A 19577-nucleotide genomic window follows, 5' to 3' on the forward strand; every position below is an offset into this window, starting at 1 on the left:
AGCTAAAAACATGACAGGATGAAAACTTTACATATCAATATTAACCTTGAATGTAAATTATCAAACAACTCACTTAAAAGGCACATAGTGGCAAGTCGAATTGACATAAACAAAACTCAACTGCCTGCTGTCTTCAAGAGACTCTTCTCACATGTAATGACACCCACAGGTTCATGGTAAAGGGTTAGAGAAAGATCTGTCATGCAAATAGAAAACAAGCAGGGATTGCTATTCTTACATCAGATAAAATAGACTTTAAACCAGCAAGAGTTTAAAAAGGCAAAGAAGAGCATTACATAATCATAAAGGGTTCAACTCAACAGGAAGACTTAACTATTCTAAATATATATGCACCTGATGTTGGAGCATCAAGATTCATGCGACAAGTACTTCTAGACCTGTGGAAAGACTTGAGACAGCCACACAATAATGGGGGGGAACTTCAACACCCCTTCTGAGAGCATTAGACAAATTGTCACAGCAGAAAACTAACAAAGAAATTCTAGACTTAAAGTCAACACTTGACCAGTTGGACCTACCTAATAGACATCTACAGAATACTCCACCCAACAACTACAGAGTATACGTTCTTCTCATCTGCACATGGAACATACTCTAAGATTGACCACATGCTCGGCCATAAAGTAAGTCTCAATAAATTCAAAAAAATCTAAATCATGCCAAGCATATTTTCTGACCATACTGGAAAAAAATAGAAACTAATACCAAGAAGATTTCTTAAAACCAAAAATTACGTGGAAATTAAACAACTTGCTCCTAAATGACTTTTGCATAAACAACAAAATTAAGACAGATATCAAAAAATTCAATGAAAATAGACACGATGAACCAAAATCTATAATATGCAGTAAAAGCCATGTTAAGAGGAAAGTTTGTAGTGCTAAATGTCTACATCAAGAAATATCTGAAATTAACAATCTAATATTGCACCTAGGGGAACTAGAAAAATAAGAAAAAACTAACTGCAAAGATAGCAGAATAGAAATAACTAAAATCAAGTAGAAATGAATGAAATTGCTATGCAAAAATTCATACAAAGGATTAATGAACCTAAAAGTTGGTTCTTTGAAAGGATAAACAAGATTGATAGACTACTAAGTAGATTAACAAAGAAAAAAGAGAAGATCAACATAAGCACAACAAGAAATAAAAAGATGATATTTGAACTGATCTCAGAAATACAAAAGATCCTCAAAGACTATTATGAACACGTTTATGCATACAAACTAGAAAATCTAGAGGAAATGGATAAATTTCTCCAAACACAAAACTTCCCAAGATTTAGTCAGGAAGATATTGGGACCCTGAATGGAGCAATAACAAGCTCTGAAATTGAATCAGTAATTAAAAACCTACCAACCAGAAAAAGCGCCTGTCCAAATGGATTCACAGCTGAGTTCTTCCAGTCACACAAAAAGAGCTGGTGTCAATACTACTGAAACTCTTCCAAAATATCAGCTAGAAGAGACTGTTCCCTAACTCATTTTACAAAGCCAGCATCATCCTGATACCAAAATCTGGCAAAGAAGCAATGGAAAAAAATAAAAAATAAAAAAAAAACAGTACAGGCCAATATCCCTGATGAACATAGATGCAAAAGTCCTCAACAACAAATACTAGCAAAGCAAATCCATCAGTATAGCAAAAAGTTAATTCACCACGATCAAGTAGTTCATTCCTAGGATGCAAAGTTGATTCAACATATGCAAATTAATAAATATGATTTATTAAATAAACAATTAAAAACAAAAAAAGATCATCTCAGTAGATGCAGAAAAAGCTTTCTGTAAAATCTAATATCCCTTCATATTAAAAAACCCTCAACAAACTAGGTGTTGAAGGAACATAACTCAAAATTTAGTAAGAGCATCTATGGCAAACCTACATCCAGCATCATTCTGAATGGGCAAAAACTAGAAGCATTCCTGTTGAGAGCTGGAAGAAGACAAGGATGCCCACTCTCACCTATTCAACATAGTACTGGAGGACCTAGCCAGAGCAACCAGGCAAGAGACAGAAGTAAAAGGCATCCACATAGGAAAAGAAGAAGTCAAACTATATCTCTTCACTGATTATATAACTCTATACCTACAAAACCCTAAAAACTCATCCAAAGGCTCCTAGAACTGATAAAAAAATTCAGTGAAGTTTCAGGATACAAAATTAATATACAAAAATCAATAACATGTCTGTACACCACTAGCATTCAAGCTGAGAGCCAAATAAGGAATCCAGTCCCAGTTACAATAGCCACAACACAAAATGAAATATACATACAAAATAAAATACCTAAGGATATATGTAGCTAAGGAGATGAAAGGAGAACTACAAAATACTGCTTAAGGAAATCATAGATGACACAAATAGAAAAAATATTCTACGCTCATGGATGGGAATAATTAATAGCATTAAAATGGCCATACTTCCCAAATGAATCTACAGATTCAACATTATTCCTCTGAAACTACCAATGTAATTTTTTACATAATTAGAAAAAACTATTCTAAAATTCATATGGAACCAAAATAGAGACTGAATAACCAAAGCAATCCTAAAGAAATAAAATGAAGCCAGAGGCATCACATTATCCAGTTTCAAACTATATTACAAAACTGTAGTAACTGAAATAGCATGGTACCAGTACAAAAAGAGACATATAGACCAATGAAACACAATAGAGAATCCAGAAATAAAGCCACACACCTACAACTATCTGATCTTTGACAAAGCTTACATAAATAAGCAATGAGGAAAAGACTATTAAATAAATGTTGCTGGAAAAACTGGCTATCTATAGGTGCAAGAATGAATCTGTACCTTTACCTATCACCATATACAAAAAATAATGCAAGGTGGATTAAACATCATGACAAAGTGGGACTCATTTCAACTGTAAAATGCTGGCTCAGTATTTGAAAATTGATCATTTTTCACATCATTTAACACACCAACAAGCCAAAGAAGAAAAACCATATGATCATATAGATTGACATAGAAGAAACATTTGAGAATATCTAACACCCACTGATAATAACAGTTCTCAGCAAGTTAAGAATAGAGGAATGTTACCTCAACTCTGTAAAGATCATCTACAAAACCCTTTGGCTGATATCATGATTAATGGTGAAAGACTGCTTTCCTCTAAGATCAGGAATAAAACAAATTAACTCTTACCACTCTTTTTAATCAAAACACTGAACTTCTAACCATCACAATAAGGCAAGAAAAAGAAATGAAAGGCATATAGATTGGAAAGGAAGAAAGAAAAGCATATCTATTTATTGACAACATGATTTTGTATGTAGAAAATCCCAAGGAATCTATAAAAATTCTCCCAGCTGAGTTTGGAAAAGTCACAGGATACCAGATCCATTGAATTTTTACATACCAAAAATAATGCAGAAGCCAAAATCTAAAATATAATACCATTTATAGTCACTCAAAATAAAATTAAACACTTTGATAAACACTTAGCAAAACATATACAGGAAGGACATTCTGTCTGACAAATAGTGCCAGAGAAGAAGAAAAAGAAAAGGAGAAGGAGAAAGAGGAAGAGAAAGAGAAGAAGGAGAAGGAGAAGGAAGAAGAAGGAAAAAAGAAGAACAAAGAGGAGGAGGAGGAGGAAGAGGCAGGGGAAAGAAGAGGAAGAAGCTCAACCTAAACCTGACACTGTATATAAAAATTAACTCAAAATGGATCATGGACTTAAATGTAAAATGTAAAGCTATAACACTTTTAGGGAAAAAAAAATAGGAAGAAATCTTTGGAACTATGCCTGGGCAGAGTTCTTAGACTTGACACCAAAAGCATAATCGTTAAAAGTAAAAATTGATAACTTATACTTCATAAAAATAAAATTTACTCTGTAAAGCCCATATTAATAGAATGAAAAGACAAGCTGCAGACAGAGAAATAATTATATGCAAACCACATACCTGACAAAGAACTATTATCTAGAATATATAAATAAAACTCAAAACTCAATATAAGTATAGACATTTCAGTAAAGAAGATACACAGATGTCAAGTAAGCACATGAAAAGTGATTCAGCACCATTGGCCATCAATGAAATTTACATTAAACCCCAATGAGGTATCACAATGCATTTATCAGAATGGCTAAAATGAAAAACAGTGAGACTTAAATGCTGGAGAGAATGTAGAGAAACTGGATCACTCATAGATTTCAGATGGGAGTGTAAAATGGTACAGCCACTCTGGAAAATAGTTTTCCAGTTTCTTATAAAACTAAACATATAATTGCCATACAATCCAGCAACTGCACTTGTGGGCATTTATCTGAGAGAAAAAGATTATGTTTACATAAAAACCTGTATACAAAAGATTATAGCAGCTTTTTTCATCATAGCCCCAAATTGGAAACAGTCCAGATCTCTTTCAACAGGTAAATAAATGGTTAAACAAACTGTAGTTCTTCCATACCATGGAATTCTAACCAATGATGAAAAGGAAAACGCTATTGATACATGCAGCAATCCGGATGAATCTCTAGAGAATTATGCTGTGTGGAAAAAACCAATTCCAAAAGGTTCTATGCCACATGGTTCCATTTATATAACATTCTTGAGATGACAGAATTATAAAGATGACAACAAATTAGTGGTTGCTAGAAAGTAAAAGTGATGGGGAACAGGAGGAGAAGCAAGGGGTAGGGATAGGGGCAGCTGTGGTTATAAAAGGTAGCCTGAGGGATCCTTGTGACTGAATTGTTCTGCATCATGACTGTGTCTCATACCACCATGTCCAGCTAGTTTTTAATTTTTTTGTAGAGATGGGGTCACCATGTGTTGCCCAGGCTGGTCTTGAACTCTTGGCCTCAAGTGATCCTCCCACTTAGCACCCCAAAGTGCTGGGACTATCGAACTATAGGTGTGAGTCATCACGCCTGGCCTTTTCATATCCATGATAATAGGATAGGTTAGAGGGCCTTTTTTTTTCCCCTCTTCACAGACATGATCTCTTGAAAAACACAACACTTAATGAAGGTTCTACCATCCTTTTGTCTGCTTATAATGATGGAAGGTCATAGAAGGAAAAGGGAGCTAGATTTGTAGAATTCATTGTGGTATTTGATATATTAACAATAAATTAAAATAACATTAAAAAAAACTCCTAACTTTAAAGTATTTCTTTGAAGTATCACTTTGAAGTGATCTTCCTATTGTTGGTTTGTCTCCATTGTGGGCAGTTGTTGTGGCACCATGAGGTTTCAGAAGGAGCAGAAAAACATTCCTAAAGCATGTTGTATGAGCCTCCTCTATTTTGCAGAAGTTTGTTCAGGGATGGTGCTGGCCACCCTATCTCAGACCTCCTACCATGAATGGTTCTGCAAATGTGGTGGGACAGCCCCAGGAAGATTGCTTTGAGAAGACAGGAATGTCTAGTGAATCAATGGAACATTATTTTGGGTACTAAAGAGGTTAGATATGTCCAGCACAATGTCTGCACTTAGAACATAACTAACCAACGTTCGTTTGCCTTCATCCACCCATTCCTCTAGCTGTCATAGCTCCTTTCACTTTCACACACAGGAAAGGGAGAAATCCACTGTTAAAACCCAAACAACTTTGAGCGTTTTATGCAAAGAAGGGGTAGACCAATGTTGCTTACATAAATGAGTCCACAAGTGCGTGTGAATTTTTTATTGAAAGAATATAATTCTATTTAATCAGAATTTTTTAAATAAATTGGTTTTGTGCAATTTTGGGGGAGGGGTGGGGAGGACAGGGTCTCACTCTGTTGCCCAGGCTGGACTGCAGTGGCACAACCACTGCTCACTGCAGCCTCCACCTCCTAGGCTCAAACGATCCTCCCACCTCAGCCTCCTGAGTAGCTGAGACAATAGGCATGTGCCACCACACCTAGCTAAATTTTAAATTTTTTGTAGAGGCAGGGTCTTGCCATGTTGCCCAGACTGGTCTAGAATTCCTGGGTTCAAGCAATTCTTCTTCTTTGGCATCCTAAAATGTTGGGATTACAGGTGTGAGCCACCACACCTGGCCTGTAATGTGTAATCTTTATTTAGGTAGTTGACCACTTCAGCATTCTAGGTGCAATAACCTTAGTCCTTTTCCCATTGCAATTGATCCAGCTTTCTGTAATAGGACCCTCTGGGACACAAATTCATGCGTCAGTGACTGGTTTCATTGAGGGGTTTCCTACAGTGGCTGTTAATTCAGACTATGAAACCTTATGGACTCAGGCTTGAATCCTGGATATTACACTTAGAAAATTATTTAACTTTTTCATGCTTCCATATCCTCATATGTAAAGTGGGAGAAATAATAGCCACTTCACTATGCAATTGAGAAGAATTAATGAGCTTCTGTGTATATAAAGTATCCACTACTATTCCATCCGCAGAATAAATGGTCAGGAAGCAAACAGAAGGATCAAAGAGTATCCACAAAACAAAGACCTCCCTGGGTGGCTGAATGTATTGCTTTGCCCAAGAGCACCAACAGAGGAAACTCCTTGGCATGGACCTTCTTGAAGTCAGTCACCATATGTACTTGGTTCTCTGAATTCTTCTGGCCTCCCACTTTGACACTTCTGAACCAGAGAACCATTAGCAATTGCTGTGTTGAACGCATGCCATATTTTCTTGACATAATGTCTGTTTTCTATATTTGTTTATAATTATAATGTAGTATAGACTTTCTTTTCTGAAATTTATCATCATCTAAAAGTTCTAGTTATATTTCTTTAAATGAGGATCTATGAGGTTTTCAATGGGAAAAGAAAATTTTCAATTAATATATTTTATTATATACCATCTCGGTCCAAAAAGAATTTGGGGCAGCTTACAAAGTGACTATAGATACTAAGAAATAGAACATGATAACCAAAGGCAAGTAAAAGACAGATTTTGTCCTACACATACGTTAATGTATAGGCAGCACCTGTGTATACATTTATTTTTACTTTACAAAAGATAAAATTAACGTGTTTTTTTTCATGATCCAAAATTGTATTTTTAAACAGATACTGTCTTCATTTACTGATAAAGAACTCTTAGCTTATGCAAAAGCTGGAGCAGTAGCTGAAGAGGTCTTGGCAGCAATTAGAACTGTGATTGCATTTGGAGGACAAAAGAAAGAACTTGAAAGGTTTGAGTTTCTTTTTTAAATGGATAGATATGTTAAATTCTGTCTTCTCATATGCCCTTCAGATTGATAGCATTAATTATAAGCATTTTCTCCCATATATATGTTTTCTGAAATAGTTTAATGGATATATTACAGCATAACTAATATTTTGGAGAAGTTGTGATTCTAATTGTACTTTTCTTTTATCTGCTAATTCAAAGAGTTTCTAGATGGGCAATAACATAAAAATAGTTTCCTAAGGCTGAAATGTATTTTCTACCTCTGATTTTTTTTCCTCTATCAAGTTAATTAGTGATTCTCTAAGATTGACTGAGTATTTTGTGTAAGATCTGTGGGGACATTTTAATCTGTGGTTCATTTTCTTTTCTGCCCAGGCCCCTACTCAGTTGACATATGCTACATGATTTGGAAGATAAAAATATAATCAAAAAGCACTTATGTGTACAAAAGTTCAAAATCTTTTATATTATATGTTTAGTATTATCCTTGCAACTCTTCCCTTTTATTAGATTTCTGAGAGCATAGATGGTAATTTATTGAAATTTATAATGTAAATCAGATTACTGATTTCTAAGCAGCAACAGATTTTATTTAAAATTGAATATAAATTATAATATTCTGATGCTGTAACATTTCAATCTTATGAATATATATATATTTGAAAGTATGAAAAAGTAAACTGTATTGGTTAAGGAGGTTATACATTGTGTGGTACAGCCATAAAGAAAACCGAGGGAATTTTCAGAAATCAGAATAGTGGTTAGCTCTGGGGAAGATGAGAAGTTGTGTGAGGAGAGCCAAACACACAGTAGGGGATCCTGTGGTTCTGGCAGTGTTCTGTTTCTTGATCTCAGGTGTACTTACATGAGTATTCACTGCATAATTTTTTTTAACTGTGCATATGTGTTTGGAGTACTCTTGTTCATATGGTATATTCACACATATAAAGATATGTCCTCTCAGAATAATTTATAATGGTTAAGTGCCATAGTTCAAAGGAAAGCGGTATCTATGTTCCATTTTGATTTTTGCTAAAGTCTTTGCTTTTGATTATAATATGTCTGGCTAATAAAATGAGGAGTCCTGCTTAATGACTGAGCAAATATTCAATGAAATAAAGCCCCGGCTCTCATGGAGCTTAAATTCTAATGGGGGTGGGTAAGGTTACAAACAACCACAAATAATCAAATAGGTAATACACCAGTTGGGGTAAATATTATTTGGGGAAATAAAATAAGAAAATCATGAGGATACTATTTAGATAAGTGATTCAGAAAAATATTTTTTGATTAGCTGCTGTTTGAGCAGAGACATAATGAAGTTTCAAGTTTGGAGTTTTTTCCAGTTTTCCTCAGAGAAAAGGTGGACCAGAAAAATAATATGCCCAACAGCCCAACAGCGTTGGAAGACAGACAAAACTTAACAGCTTCTTCCTGGTTCTCAGCTGGGGGAAAACATCTCCCTATAGAAGTTAGATTCTCAGGCCTGGCTGCTATCTGCAATTGGGGTCTGAATTTATACTGCTCTGTGGACTAGGAAACAATCTCTCTCCAAAGCTGAGGGTTTCACATTAAAAATGAGTCCTAATCCAGTGATACCAGAGTATCTGGTAGAAGAAATACAAAATTATTGAAAATTAAAGAACTAAACATCTAAATCAAGAAGTTAGAGAGAGAACAATAAAATATTAGAAGGAAATAATAAAGGTAAGAGCAAAAATTAATTTAATAGAAAATAAAGGCAAAAGAGTAGAAGATTGACAAATCCATAAACTAATTCTTTAAAAAGACTTATAAATAACTGTCTTATAAGTTTAATCAGGAACAAAAAAAGAATGAATAGGGAAAACTTGTAACAGATTTAAAAATCTATTTTTAAATTACAGCTTTATACCAATAAATTTTAAAACCCTCATGATATAGACAATATGCTAGAAAAATGTAGGTTAAAATCCTCATGTAAGAAGAAGAAAATCTGAGTAAACCCACAATCATTAAAAGAATTGAATTCAAAGTTAAAAATCTCCATTTTCCACTACTTCTCTCCTGCAAGTAGAAATCACAAGTCTGGATAATTTTGTAGGAAAGTTCTACCACAACTTCAAGAAAGAGATAACCCTATCTTACATAAATTGTTGTAGAAAATGGAAAAAAAGTTGTGAGTTCATTTTATGGGGCTAGTGTAACTTTGATACTGCAACCAGGCAGGTATAATATGAGAAAGGAAAACTAAATGTTTTTCTAACTGAAAAAACAGTTTCACCTAAAACATAGATGCAGAAATTATAAATAAATAAATTACTAGCTAAATAAATCCATGTGAAAAATACCAAATTGAAAACATCCTGAACATGCTGGCTTTGTCCTACGATTGCAAAGATGGTTTTAACTTTAGGAAATCTGTTAATATAATTAACCATATTAATAGATTAAAAGAAAAACCTTTGTTTTGATATAAGGGGAAAAGCATTAATTGTATATGATTCATGACAAAAACTCATAAAACTAGGAATAAGAAACAACCTTCTTAATTATTAGAGACCCACAGGAAATATTTAGTGGTGAAACTTTAAAAACATTTTAACACTTAAAATAATGAATGAAATAAATACAATTTTGTCTGTCAATTAAAAAAATAAAAAAAAATACTGAATGAGGCAAGTGTGTTTGATAGTATCATTTCTATGTACTGTTGTACTAGTACTAGATAATAAGACCAATAGAACAAATAAGAGTAAGAATGAAAAAAAGAAAACAAAAAAAGAAAAGCAATAAGGATTGGAAAACAGGAAGCAAACTGTCATTATTCACAGATGATAAGATTGTCTACACAGAAATTCCAGTAGGTTTTATAAGCTAACAAAATACAATAAGATCTCTGGGTACCTATCATTATTCAGAATAAATGGCATTCCTGTAAATCAGGAATGAACAATTAGAAAATATACAGTATTTCATCCATTCAGAGTGAATCCATCATCTCTGACGTTGAAATAAACCTACCAGTCAGTGCCATCTTACATTTGCTATGGATCTGGGTTGAAGTCCAACTCTTTCAGGCAGGATTTGTGTTTGCTTCTGTGATTCACCAAGGGCACTGCTAACCTGAGACCACCTTACATTAAATTCTGTGTCTAGCTGTTTTTGGACCACACTGGTAGTGTGAATTCATACTCAGACCTGACTGACATAAGATTACAAACTGATGGCCTGATGTCCTTGCCAGGTTGGCCATTTCTTAAATGTTTATTAGACAAATTGCTTCAGCACCTACAACATGCCAGGCACTGTGCTAGGTTCTAGGTTTTCCTTTTCTTTTCCTTTTTATTCTATAAAGGTCTAAACAAAGCTAGGGCTCTAGGTTTTCAGCTGTGAATCAGAAACAGAGGATATTGTGTGATCAGTCAAAATAGTAAGATGGATAAAAATGGAAGGAATAGAGAAAGGAGGAATAAATATAAAATTTAAAATATTGATTTAAAAATGTGATCTGAAAGAATCAAAGTGAGTAATGATGATGATGGGGAGGGCAAGTTAACTTTAAATATGGTAGTTGGAGCAGGCATCTCTGAGGAAGTTTCACCTCAGCTGAGACCTGAGGGATGAGAAAAAGCATGCCATGGTGGGGAGAGAGATGGGATGGGTTGGAAGAAGAGTCTTCCAAATTTCCTGGGGTGGCCAAGACTTTAGTATGTTCTAGGAAACATCATAAGGCTTGCATGACTGAAGCTCAGTTGAGTGAGGGGAGATTGGGGTGGGCAGGGGCCAGAATGTGGGGATGGTGGGCCATAATGAAGAGTTAGGATTGTATTCCAATGGCACAAGGGAGTGGTTGAGGGTGTTAAATAGAGGAATGACTATCCACATTATGTTTTCAGATTGTTTCTTTGCCTGTAATGGATCTCATGAATGGATGTGAGAAGTCAAAGAGTAGAATCAGGGAGACCAGTGGGGAGGCTGGCAGAGTGGTCCAGGCCAGAGCATCTCCCTGATTTGGATCAGAGGCAGGAGATGGGTGACGAGTACCTAGATTTGGGATATAATTTGGAAGTAGAATTGATGACTCTTCTTAGACCAAACATAATCAGTTTTCATTCCTGTTCTCCTTCCCTTCTCTGCTTCTACATAAAGTAATCGAGGTGTTAATCTGGCTTTCTCTTCAAATTATCAGTGCAGGAGGGAAGCTGACTCTCTTTGAATGGAAATTTAACCAGAAGTTAAAATAAATTCCATTCAATTGTATAGAATAGTTTTGTTCTTTTTCATTTAAAAATATTTTTCTCTCTTTTATGTGTCTTGAAAATATATTTATCTATTAGTATTCATTTCTGTTTGCTTAATCAAAATTGTTCCTTACTCTCATAAGTAGTTACTTGCATTGTTGATAAATATTTTTATAATATTTAAGATGAGTCATATTTCCTACATACCAACGGTTTTGTTATATAACTGTAGTCTCTTTTAGTCACTCCTACTTTCATGATCATTTCTGTACTAAAGCTTTTGATGAATGGATTATTTTAATATCTGGTTTTATATATGGCATTTGTATTGAAAAACAACAAACAGCTTATGGAAAAGGAGTATTGTTTATGTCTCGTTTCCCTTTACCCCCTTCTTTCCTTTATTTCTCCTTTCTGATGTGTAAATGATTTTCCTCCTTGTGCTTCTGTGCAAATATTTCCTCTGGCTGCATAGGACAACGTCAGACTGGTTTCTACGTTAGTCGCGGTAAGCGAGAACTGAAATAAAGGAGATAACAGTGTAGTACATATGTATTAAATTTCCTTAAATGTACTCTTATGTAAGTTGTGCCCAGTGGTAGCATTCACCTCAGATCAACTCATAAAGTGAGAGATATGTATATGTCTGTGTGTTATGTGTGTGTGCATGTGTGTATACAAATCATTGAAATGTTTCTCAAAAATAATTTTTCTGTTTAGATGATAACTGGCAAGTTGAGGATTTACATTTTGGGGGGTAGAAACTAACGATGTGTTGATATGTTGTCACTATGAAGTTCTGTTTAAATTTCATCTTTAGTGAACACAGTAGTGATGTAAATTTCACTTGGCATACTTTTGTAACTCTGTAATATACCTAGTTAAAGTAGTCATGAAAGCAAGAAATAATGCATGTTCATATCTGGACAGTGCTTGAACTCTGCTGTACATACTAATGGAACAAGTTCTCTAAAGGAAATTAATATAATACTATATAATATTTATATAGTTGTGAATTTTATGGATCAAACACCTTAAAGTATGACTTTTATATGGAAGTAAGTTCATTAATTTCAACAATTATTAGCTCCTTCTCTATGCAAGTTAATGCTCTAGGTTCTGCAGGGAGTTGTAATTAAGAAAATACAGACAGATTTAAGTCAATCTGTTCTGTTTCACTAATCCTTTTACCTTCGTTCTATATTTGCAAAATTTCCTATTTTCCTTTAACTCTGGGTTCCATTAGCTTATCTCCACAGCTATCTTCTTAAACAGAGTAGTCTTCTCTGTTCCTTTCAAATGAAGGTCGAGTTACAGACATCATCTCCTTTAGCTTTAACGTCAAAAATTGACCACTCTCTGAGGCTTTAAAAAATATTTGAATTATCAGTTGGGAATAACCTTTAGGTCATTAGAACTGGAGAAATAAAATCTGTCAGTGATTCCAACATTGTTTTTCGATGTTTTTCATTTGCTCGTTTTTGCTCCTTTTGTATGATTTCCTATATTTGCTCTAAGAAGTATTAATGGGTGCTCTCCAGCTTTGATTAATGTAGGGTAGGCCTTTTGCTATGAATGGGTTCAGGGCTATAGATATGCTAAGAATTTAATTTTTCTCAGTCATTGAGTTAGCCAGAAGCCCTGGATGGCCCAAGCCACCAGGTCAGAGCCTATTAGTTCAGCAGCAGGCAGGTATGGCATGACAAGTGTTGGGAGCATTAACAGAGGGAAGGACCAAGTAGTCAATATGTAGAAAGGAGAAGGAAGAGAAGGAATGCTGATGAATAATTATGTGCTTTTATATACCTGTAGGCCAAATAATTTTTGTAGGTCAGTGATTTTTAAAATAAATGTCTACAGAAATAAGATAAATTGTACAGCTTTTTTAAATGTAAAAAGTATTACATGGCAATTCAGAATTCTCAAAATGCTCTCACACATGTAACCTCTCAGTTGGTCATTCCAACAGTCCTAGAGGAAGGCAGGACAGAGAGCAAACTGTCTCCAAACTTCCTTAATGTTCAGAGATTTAAATGACTGTCCCTTTTTTTAAAAAAAGCACTTTCTAACATTATTTCTCCATTTTATTACTTAAAGAGGCATGCAGATTTTGAAGGGAAGACATAGGTTTTTCCATGGCTTCTACTTTGTTTTGTATACGAAACAATATAAGTTCTAGAAGTTTGCTAAATATTGCTTCACGTATTTTGCTATTGCTAAAGCCAGAGTAGGAAATTTTAGAAGACTCCCCTACAAATAAGTTAATCTCTGTAAATTTCAGTTTCTTCTTCTGCAAAAAGGGAGTAAAACAGTACTACTATATAGGGTCAATGTATGAGCAGCAGGACAAAATGCATGTATATCACCACAACTGAGCACATCCTAGCCACTCTGTAACTATCGTGCTATTATTGACATGTTTTCATAAAATGTATGAGTATATGTGATCATTTTTGTTTTTTTCCCAGGTACAACAAAAATTTAGAAGAAGCTAAAAGAATTGGGATAAAGAAAGCTATTACAGCCAATATTTCTATAGGTGCTGCTTTCCTGCTTATCTATGCATCTTATGCTCTGGCCTTCTGGTATGGGACCACCTTGGTCCTCTCAGGGGAATATTCTATTGGACAAGTACTCACTGTAAGTGGTTTATATTGAGAAATGAGCCATTATTATAAAATGCCAATGAAATCCAGTAATGTTGGCTTGACTTTAGAAGAACATATTTTGAACAACTATTGAATACTACAGACACATGCACTGCTAGGTTAAAAAGTGGAAAAAAATTGGATGCATCTGACAACCAGTTTTTTGCTTGTTTGTTTTTGCAGATATATTGCACAATTTATCCTGTAGCCTAAATAATATTAACCTTAGCAATCTCAATAGCATGAACTTTTATTTGTTGAGATTATTTGTGCCAAACTTGATGCTAAACACTTCACTTTTATTTTCTGATTTACTATTCCCCAAAATGGCAAAATACACATTTTGACTTCTTTTCAAATTATTTCGAATGGCAGCTAATCCACCTCACAAATTATGGAAGTTGTTCCTCTTCCTAAAAGATTGCTTGGAAGTTTTCTGCATTATAGACCTTTGTGCAAGCACAGAAGTCTTGCCATTTAATGTTATCCTCTTTTATTTTAAAGACAATGAAATAATTTGCAAACCAAACTCAATTCGTATCTGGATCTAATAAAATACACTGTTAGAAGAGTCACTTAGTTCCTTTTTCATAGGCCAAGCAGAAATAGATTGAGACAGTGAAAGATGATATTTTGTAGAATCCCTTAAAACAATTCCCTTTTTCAGGAGCCAGATTTGTAATATGGATGCAATAATTGCTTCTTTAGTTTTTTCAAATATGCCTTATCCAACTTTGCTCAGTCAGGAATGGCTTTTCCCATAAAGTTTTTTTTTTTTTTTTTTTTTTTAGTGTAGTGATGCTGTGGGTGATCCTTGGTTGTCATAACAGATGTTTTCCATTTAACTGTGATTGAGATGAGCAGTTTAAATCCAGTGTTCTCTGGGCATAAATATACCTCACAAACTGGAGGCATCCAGAATAGGGAGTGTGGGGTTTGATATCGGACCAAGTTGATTCAAATGGCAGCTGTGTCACTTTTTAGCTGTATGATTTAGGGCGGCCAGCTAAACTTTTCAAGCCTCTGCTACCTCTTCTGCCAAATGACATGACAGGAATGAGCCCTAACTTTCAGTGTTGTTTCGAGGACTAATTGAGATAATGAATATAGAATCACTTAGCAAAGTTCCTTCTGTGTAAATTATTGAGCAATATAATTCCATGTGATTTAGAAAAAATGAATAATGACATTAATTTTCATCAACCCCAAAGAGAAACACAGTTAAGTCTTTACCAATAAGAAACTGATTTGCACAAAACAAACAAACAACAAGGCCTAAAGAGAACACGGCCTTGTTGCAAAAAAGAGACAACCTGATAAAGGATCAATGCGTTAGGTGTGTGTGCTTTATAATTAACAAAAAACATTCATACACCCTGTTTTATCATGATACAACATCTCTATGATTGCTGGGTAGGGGGAACAGATAGAATCTTGCCTGTTTTTGCAAATGAAGAAGTTGAAGCCAAAGATTCTAAGAGAATGGCCTAACAACATGTAACTAGTTAGTACCAATTTAGGATTCAGAACTGGGTCTTCTGACTCCTCTAATAGTGTTTATTTCCACTTTACCTTGCTGATGATCTAAATAAAAAAAATCTTAGACATTGAAGAATAAAAAAAAATCCTATTATAATATTCTAGCCCTATAAAATTTAAATCATTATTTTATTGAGCAAGTAAGACTAATTCTGCATTCTAAATTGAAAAGTATTTAAACTTCTAAAATATTTTTAGTGTGGGCAACATAGTGAGATCTCATCTCTATAATTTTTTTTTTAATTAGCCAGGTATGGTAGCACTTGTCTATAGTCCCAGCTACTTCGGAGACTGAGATGGGAAGGTTGTCTGAACCCAAGAGGTTGAAGTTGCAGTGAACCAAGATTGCACCACTGCACTCCAGGCTGGGCAACAAAGCAAGACCTTGTCTTAAAATTTTTTTTGAAAAAATTTTTTTGCTATTTTTTAATTGACAAATCATAATTGCATTACACTTATGGAGTACAATTTGATGTTTATATATACACACACATACACACAAAATGTGGAGTGATCAGATCAAGCTAATTAACATATCCATCACCTCACTTGACACTTTTTGAGGTGACACATTTGAAATTTACTCTTGACTGGGCGTGGTGGCCCATGCCCATAATCCCAGCACTTTTGGAGGCTGAGACAGGAGGATTGCTTGAGGCCAGGAGATCAGCCTGGGACACATAGTGAGACCCTGTCTCTAGAAAAAATAAAAAAAAATTATCAGATTTGATGATGCATACTTGTAGTCCTAGCTACGTGGGAGACTGAGGCAGGAGGATTGCTTGAGCCCAGGAGGTAGAGGTTATAATGAGCTCTGATTGCACCACTGCACTCCATCCTGGGTGACACAGTGAGACCCTGTCTCTTAAAAAAGAAAAAAAATGAAAAAAAGGAATTAAATGTACTGTTAGTTTCAAACTATTAAAATATTTTTAACACCTAATATTTATGTTGCCTCGCCATTTTAAATTTTAATTACCTATGTTAGAAGAAGACAGAAGAAGTATGAAAAAAAAATTGCTATCACTATCTAAGTAGCCTGATGTTTTTTCTTCACATTCCTCAGGTATTCTTTTCTGTATTAATTGGGGCTTTTAGTGTTGGACAGGCATCTCCAAGCATTGAAGCATTTGCAAATGCAAGAGGAGCAGCTTTTGAAATCTTCAAGATAATTGATAATGTAAGTCTGAGTTGGCCATTTATCCATCTGTCTAAAAGATTGTCCAGTTAAGAGTCAATTTCTTTGTCACTTTATCCAGCTTTCCACAAAATATCACTAAAAGTAGTTATTGTAACCTAGTAATCTCTTAAAATTTGATTCTGTTTAGGAGCCAAGTATTGACAGCTATTCGAAGAGTGGGCACAAACCAGATAATATTAAGGGAAATTTGGAATTCAGAAATGTTCACTTCAATTACCCATCTCGAAAAGAAGTTAAGGTACAGTGATAAATGATTAATCAACAATTAAACTATTGAATGAAAAGTTTCTGATGTTTTCTTGTAGAGATTATTTTTTTTAAAGTGCATGTGTATTTAAACCTAGTATTGAACGGTCAGTTCCTATACCCTGTGTCTGTGAATTGCCTTGATGTTTTTTTTTTTTCACTCGTCCTGGTAGATCTTGAAGGGCCTGAACCTGAAGGTGCAGAGTGGGCAGACGGTGGCCCTGGTTGGAAACAGCGGCTGTGGGAAGAGCACAACGGTCCAGCTGATGCAGAGGCTTTATGACCCCACAGAGGGCATGGTGAGATGACCCATGCTGAGCTAGACCCTGCGGTGATCAGCCGTCACATTGCACATCTTTCTGATGTTACCCTTTCAACTACAAATGTATGAAAGTCACACTTACTTTTTATTCCAGGTCAGTGTTGATGGACAGGATATTAGGACCATAAACGTAAGGTTTCTACGGGAAATCATCGGTGTGGTGAGTCAGGAACCTGTATTGTTTGCCACCACGATAGCTGAAAACATTCGCTATGGTCGTGAAGATGTCACCATGGATGAGATTGAGAAAGCTGTCAAGGAAGCCAATGCCTATGACTTTATCATGAAACTGCCTCATGTAAGTTGTCCTTGCCCTTTGCCTTTCTAGAGGTGCAAAAAATAAAATGCGGGCCTACTACATAGGAAATTAGGAAACTACTATAAATCGGAGGAAGAGAAATCCTAAGAAGGGAAAATAAGATTACCTCAGATTTGAAAGTTCTAGCAGTATCAACTGGTCGTAGACACATTTTTAAAAACTGAGGTTGGTTATTGTGCTAAATAAGATTTAAAGAACTGGACCTGTATTACCTGTGAGACTTGGGTTGTGTATGGGATTCCTTACCAATTTAAAATATGAGCCGAGATAGCTTGTCCTTATGCTAAATAATCCTGGGTTTTCTGTGGTAGAAATTTGACACCCTGGTTGGAGAGAGAGGGGCCCAGCTGAGTGGTGGGCAGAAGCAGAGGATCGCCATTGCACGTGCCCTGGTTCGCAACCCCAAGATCCTCCTGCTGGACGAGGCCACGTCAGCCTTGGACACAGAAAGTGAAGCAGTGGTTCAGGTGGCTCTGGATAAGGTCAGTGAGGCTTAGTTCAAACCAACCTGATTTATAAGCGTAAGAATATTCTACTATTAATTCTTGTTAATATTGGTCTTAGAAAATGAAATTTCTGATAGCTTCTAGGTGATTCCTTCAGCTATTAAAATAAAAGCATTAGGCCTCTTTGAAATCTTTTTCTATTTGTTTGTTTTATTGTTCAATTTATACTTATTTCTCTGATCTTATTTTAAGTGATGATGAATAAATTTTCATCTAAAGACACTTGCTAATCTTTTAAATTAAAAAATAGAAATATAGATACCAGTGAAAATTTATCTTCATTGTGATCTTCAAAACTTGACTATGTGGATAACCCTGTTATTTAGGTTTTGAGAGTTTGTAATATTGCCAGGAAGAGAAAAATACAACCTGAAGGTTCACACATAATTTTCAAGACGTTGAATGCCACTTGAAGACTCTATGGGAAATAAGAAACTTCTTATTTCCAAGAGAGGGGCAGAGAGCCTGTGATACTGAAAACGTACCTAAGCCATGACATGTTATTGACTGTCAACAGAGTTTGACTGTCTTGCGATTCTGGAGTCCATATGACTCATTCATCAAATAGCATTTGAGTGTTTGCCCTGGGCCAGGCACTGTGTTTTTGATCTCCAGCATGTGATAGTAATGGAGATAATTCTGTGAGGACCGAGAATGTGGAGAATGAGACCTTATAACCAAAGGAGTTCCAAGTTGAGATGTCACAGTAGATTTCAAAGATGAACTCATATTTGTTTCAACTCTCCCTGTCTCTAATAAAACAACCCTTGAATGTTCCTTTAAACATCCTGTCAACGTGCTTAATAAATTTTTGAGGGAGGAAAAAAAGCAGCTTACTAAACATTCTGTGGACCAAAATAGACGCAGATGGGATTGTGGCTACTTTCTCCCCGCTCATTTTGCTTAATCTGTGGTTTCACCTCTGTGTTTTTCTTTCTCCTTCCTTCCTTCCTTCCTTCCTTCCTTCCTTCCTTCCTTCCTTCCTTCCTTCCTTCCTTCCCTCCCTCCCTCCCTCCCTCACTCAATCGCTCCCTCTCTTCCTCCTTCTTTTCTTTCTTTTCCTTTCCTCTCCGTACCTTCCCTTCCCTCCCCCACTCCCCTCCCCTTCCCTTCTGTTTTTCTTTTCTTTTTCTTTTCATTTTTCTTCTCTTCTCTTCTCTTCTCTTCTCTCACTCTGTCACCAGACTGAAGTGCAGTGGCGCCATCATGGCCACTGCAGTCTCTGCTGCCCAGGCTCAAGTGATCCTTCCACCTCAGTCTCCTGAGTAGCTGGGACCACAGGTGTGTGCCACCATGCCAAGCTTTTTTTTTTTTTTTTTTTTTTTTGAGATGGTGTCTTGCTCTGTCGCCCAGGCTGGAGTGCAGTGGGACAGTCTTGGCTCACTGCAACCTCTGCCTCCCGGGTTCAAGTGATTCTCCT

The 19577-nt window shown here is 35.6% G+C and overlaps 1 protein-coding gene across 2 annotated transcripts in view; it reads left to right on the forward strand.

Annotated features, from left to right (window-relative positions):
* Nucleotides 1-19577, forward strand: part of ABCB1 (ATP-binding cassette, sub-family B (MDR/TAP), member 1) — a 218034-nt gene that overhangs the window by 154411 nt on the left and 44046 nt on the right. For both annotated transcript variants that reach the window (XM_011996037.1, XM_011996038.1), the window contains exons 9-15: nucleotides 7030-7154; nucleotides 13845-14016; nucleotides 16630-16743; nucleotides 16892-17002; nucleotides 17184-17309; nucleotides 17427-17630; nucleotides 17963-18133. In XM_011996037.1, the coding sequence (XP_011851427.1) occupies nucleotides 7030-7154; nucleotides 13845-14016; nucleotides 16630-16743; nucleotides 16892-17002; nucleotides 17184-17309; nucleotides 17427-17630; nucleotides 17963-18133 (1023 nt within the window). The remainder of the gene's footprint in view (nucleotides 1-7029; nucleotides 7155-13844; nucleotides 14017-16629; nucleotides 16744-16891; nucleotides 17003-17183; nucleotides 17310-17426; nucleotides 17631-17962; nucleotides 18134-19577) is intronic.

This window comes from Mandrillus leucophaeus, unplaced genomic scaffold, assembly GCF_000951045.1.
Source record: "Mandrillus leucophaeus isolate KB7577 unplaced genomic scaffold, Mleu.le_1.0 Scaffold50, whole genome shotgun sequence".
Taxonomy (NCBI): domain Eukaryota; kingdom Metazoa; phylum Chordata; class Mammalia; order Primates; family Cercopithecidae; genus Mandrillus; species Mandrillus leucophaeus.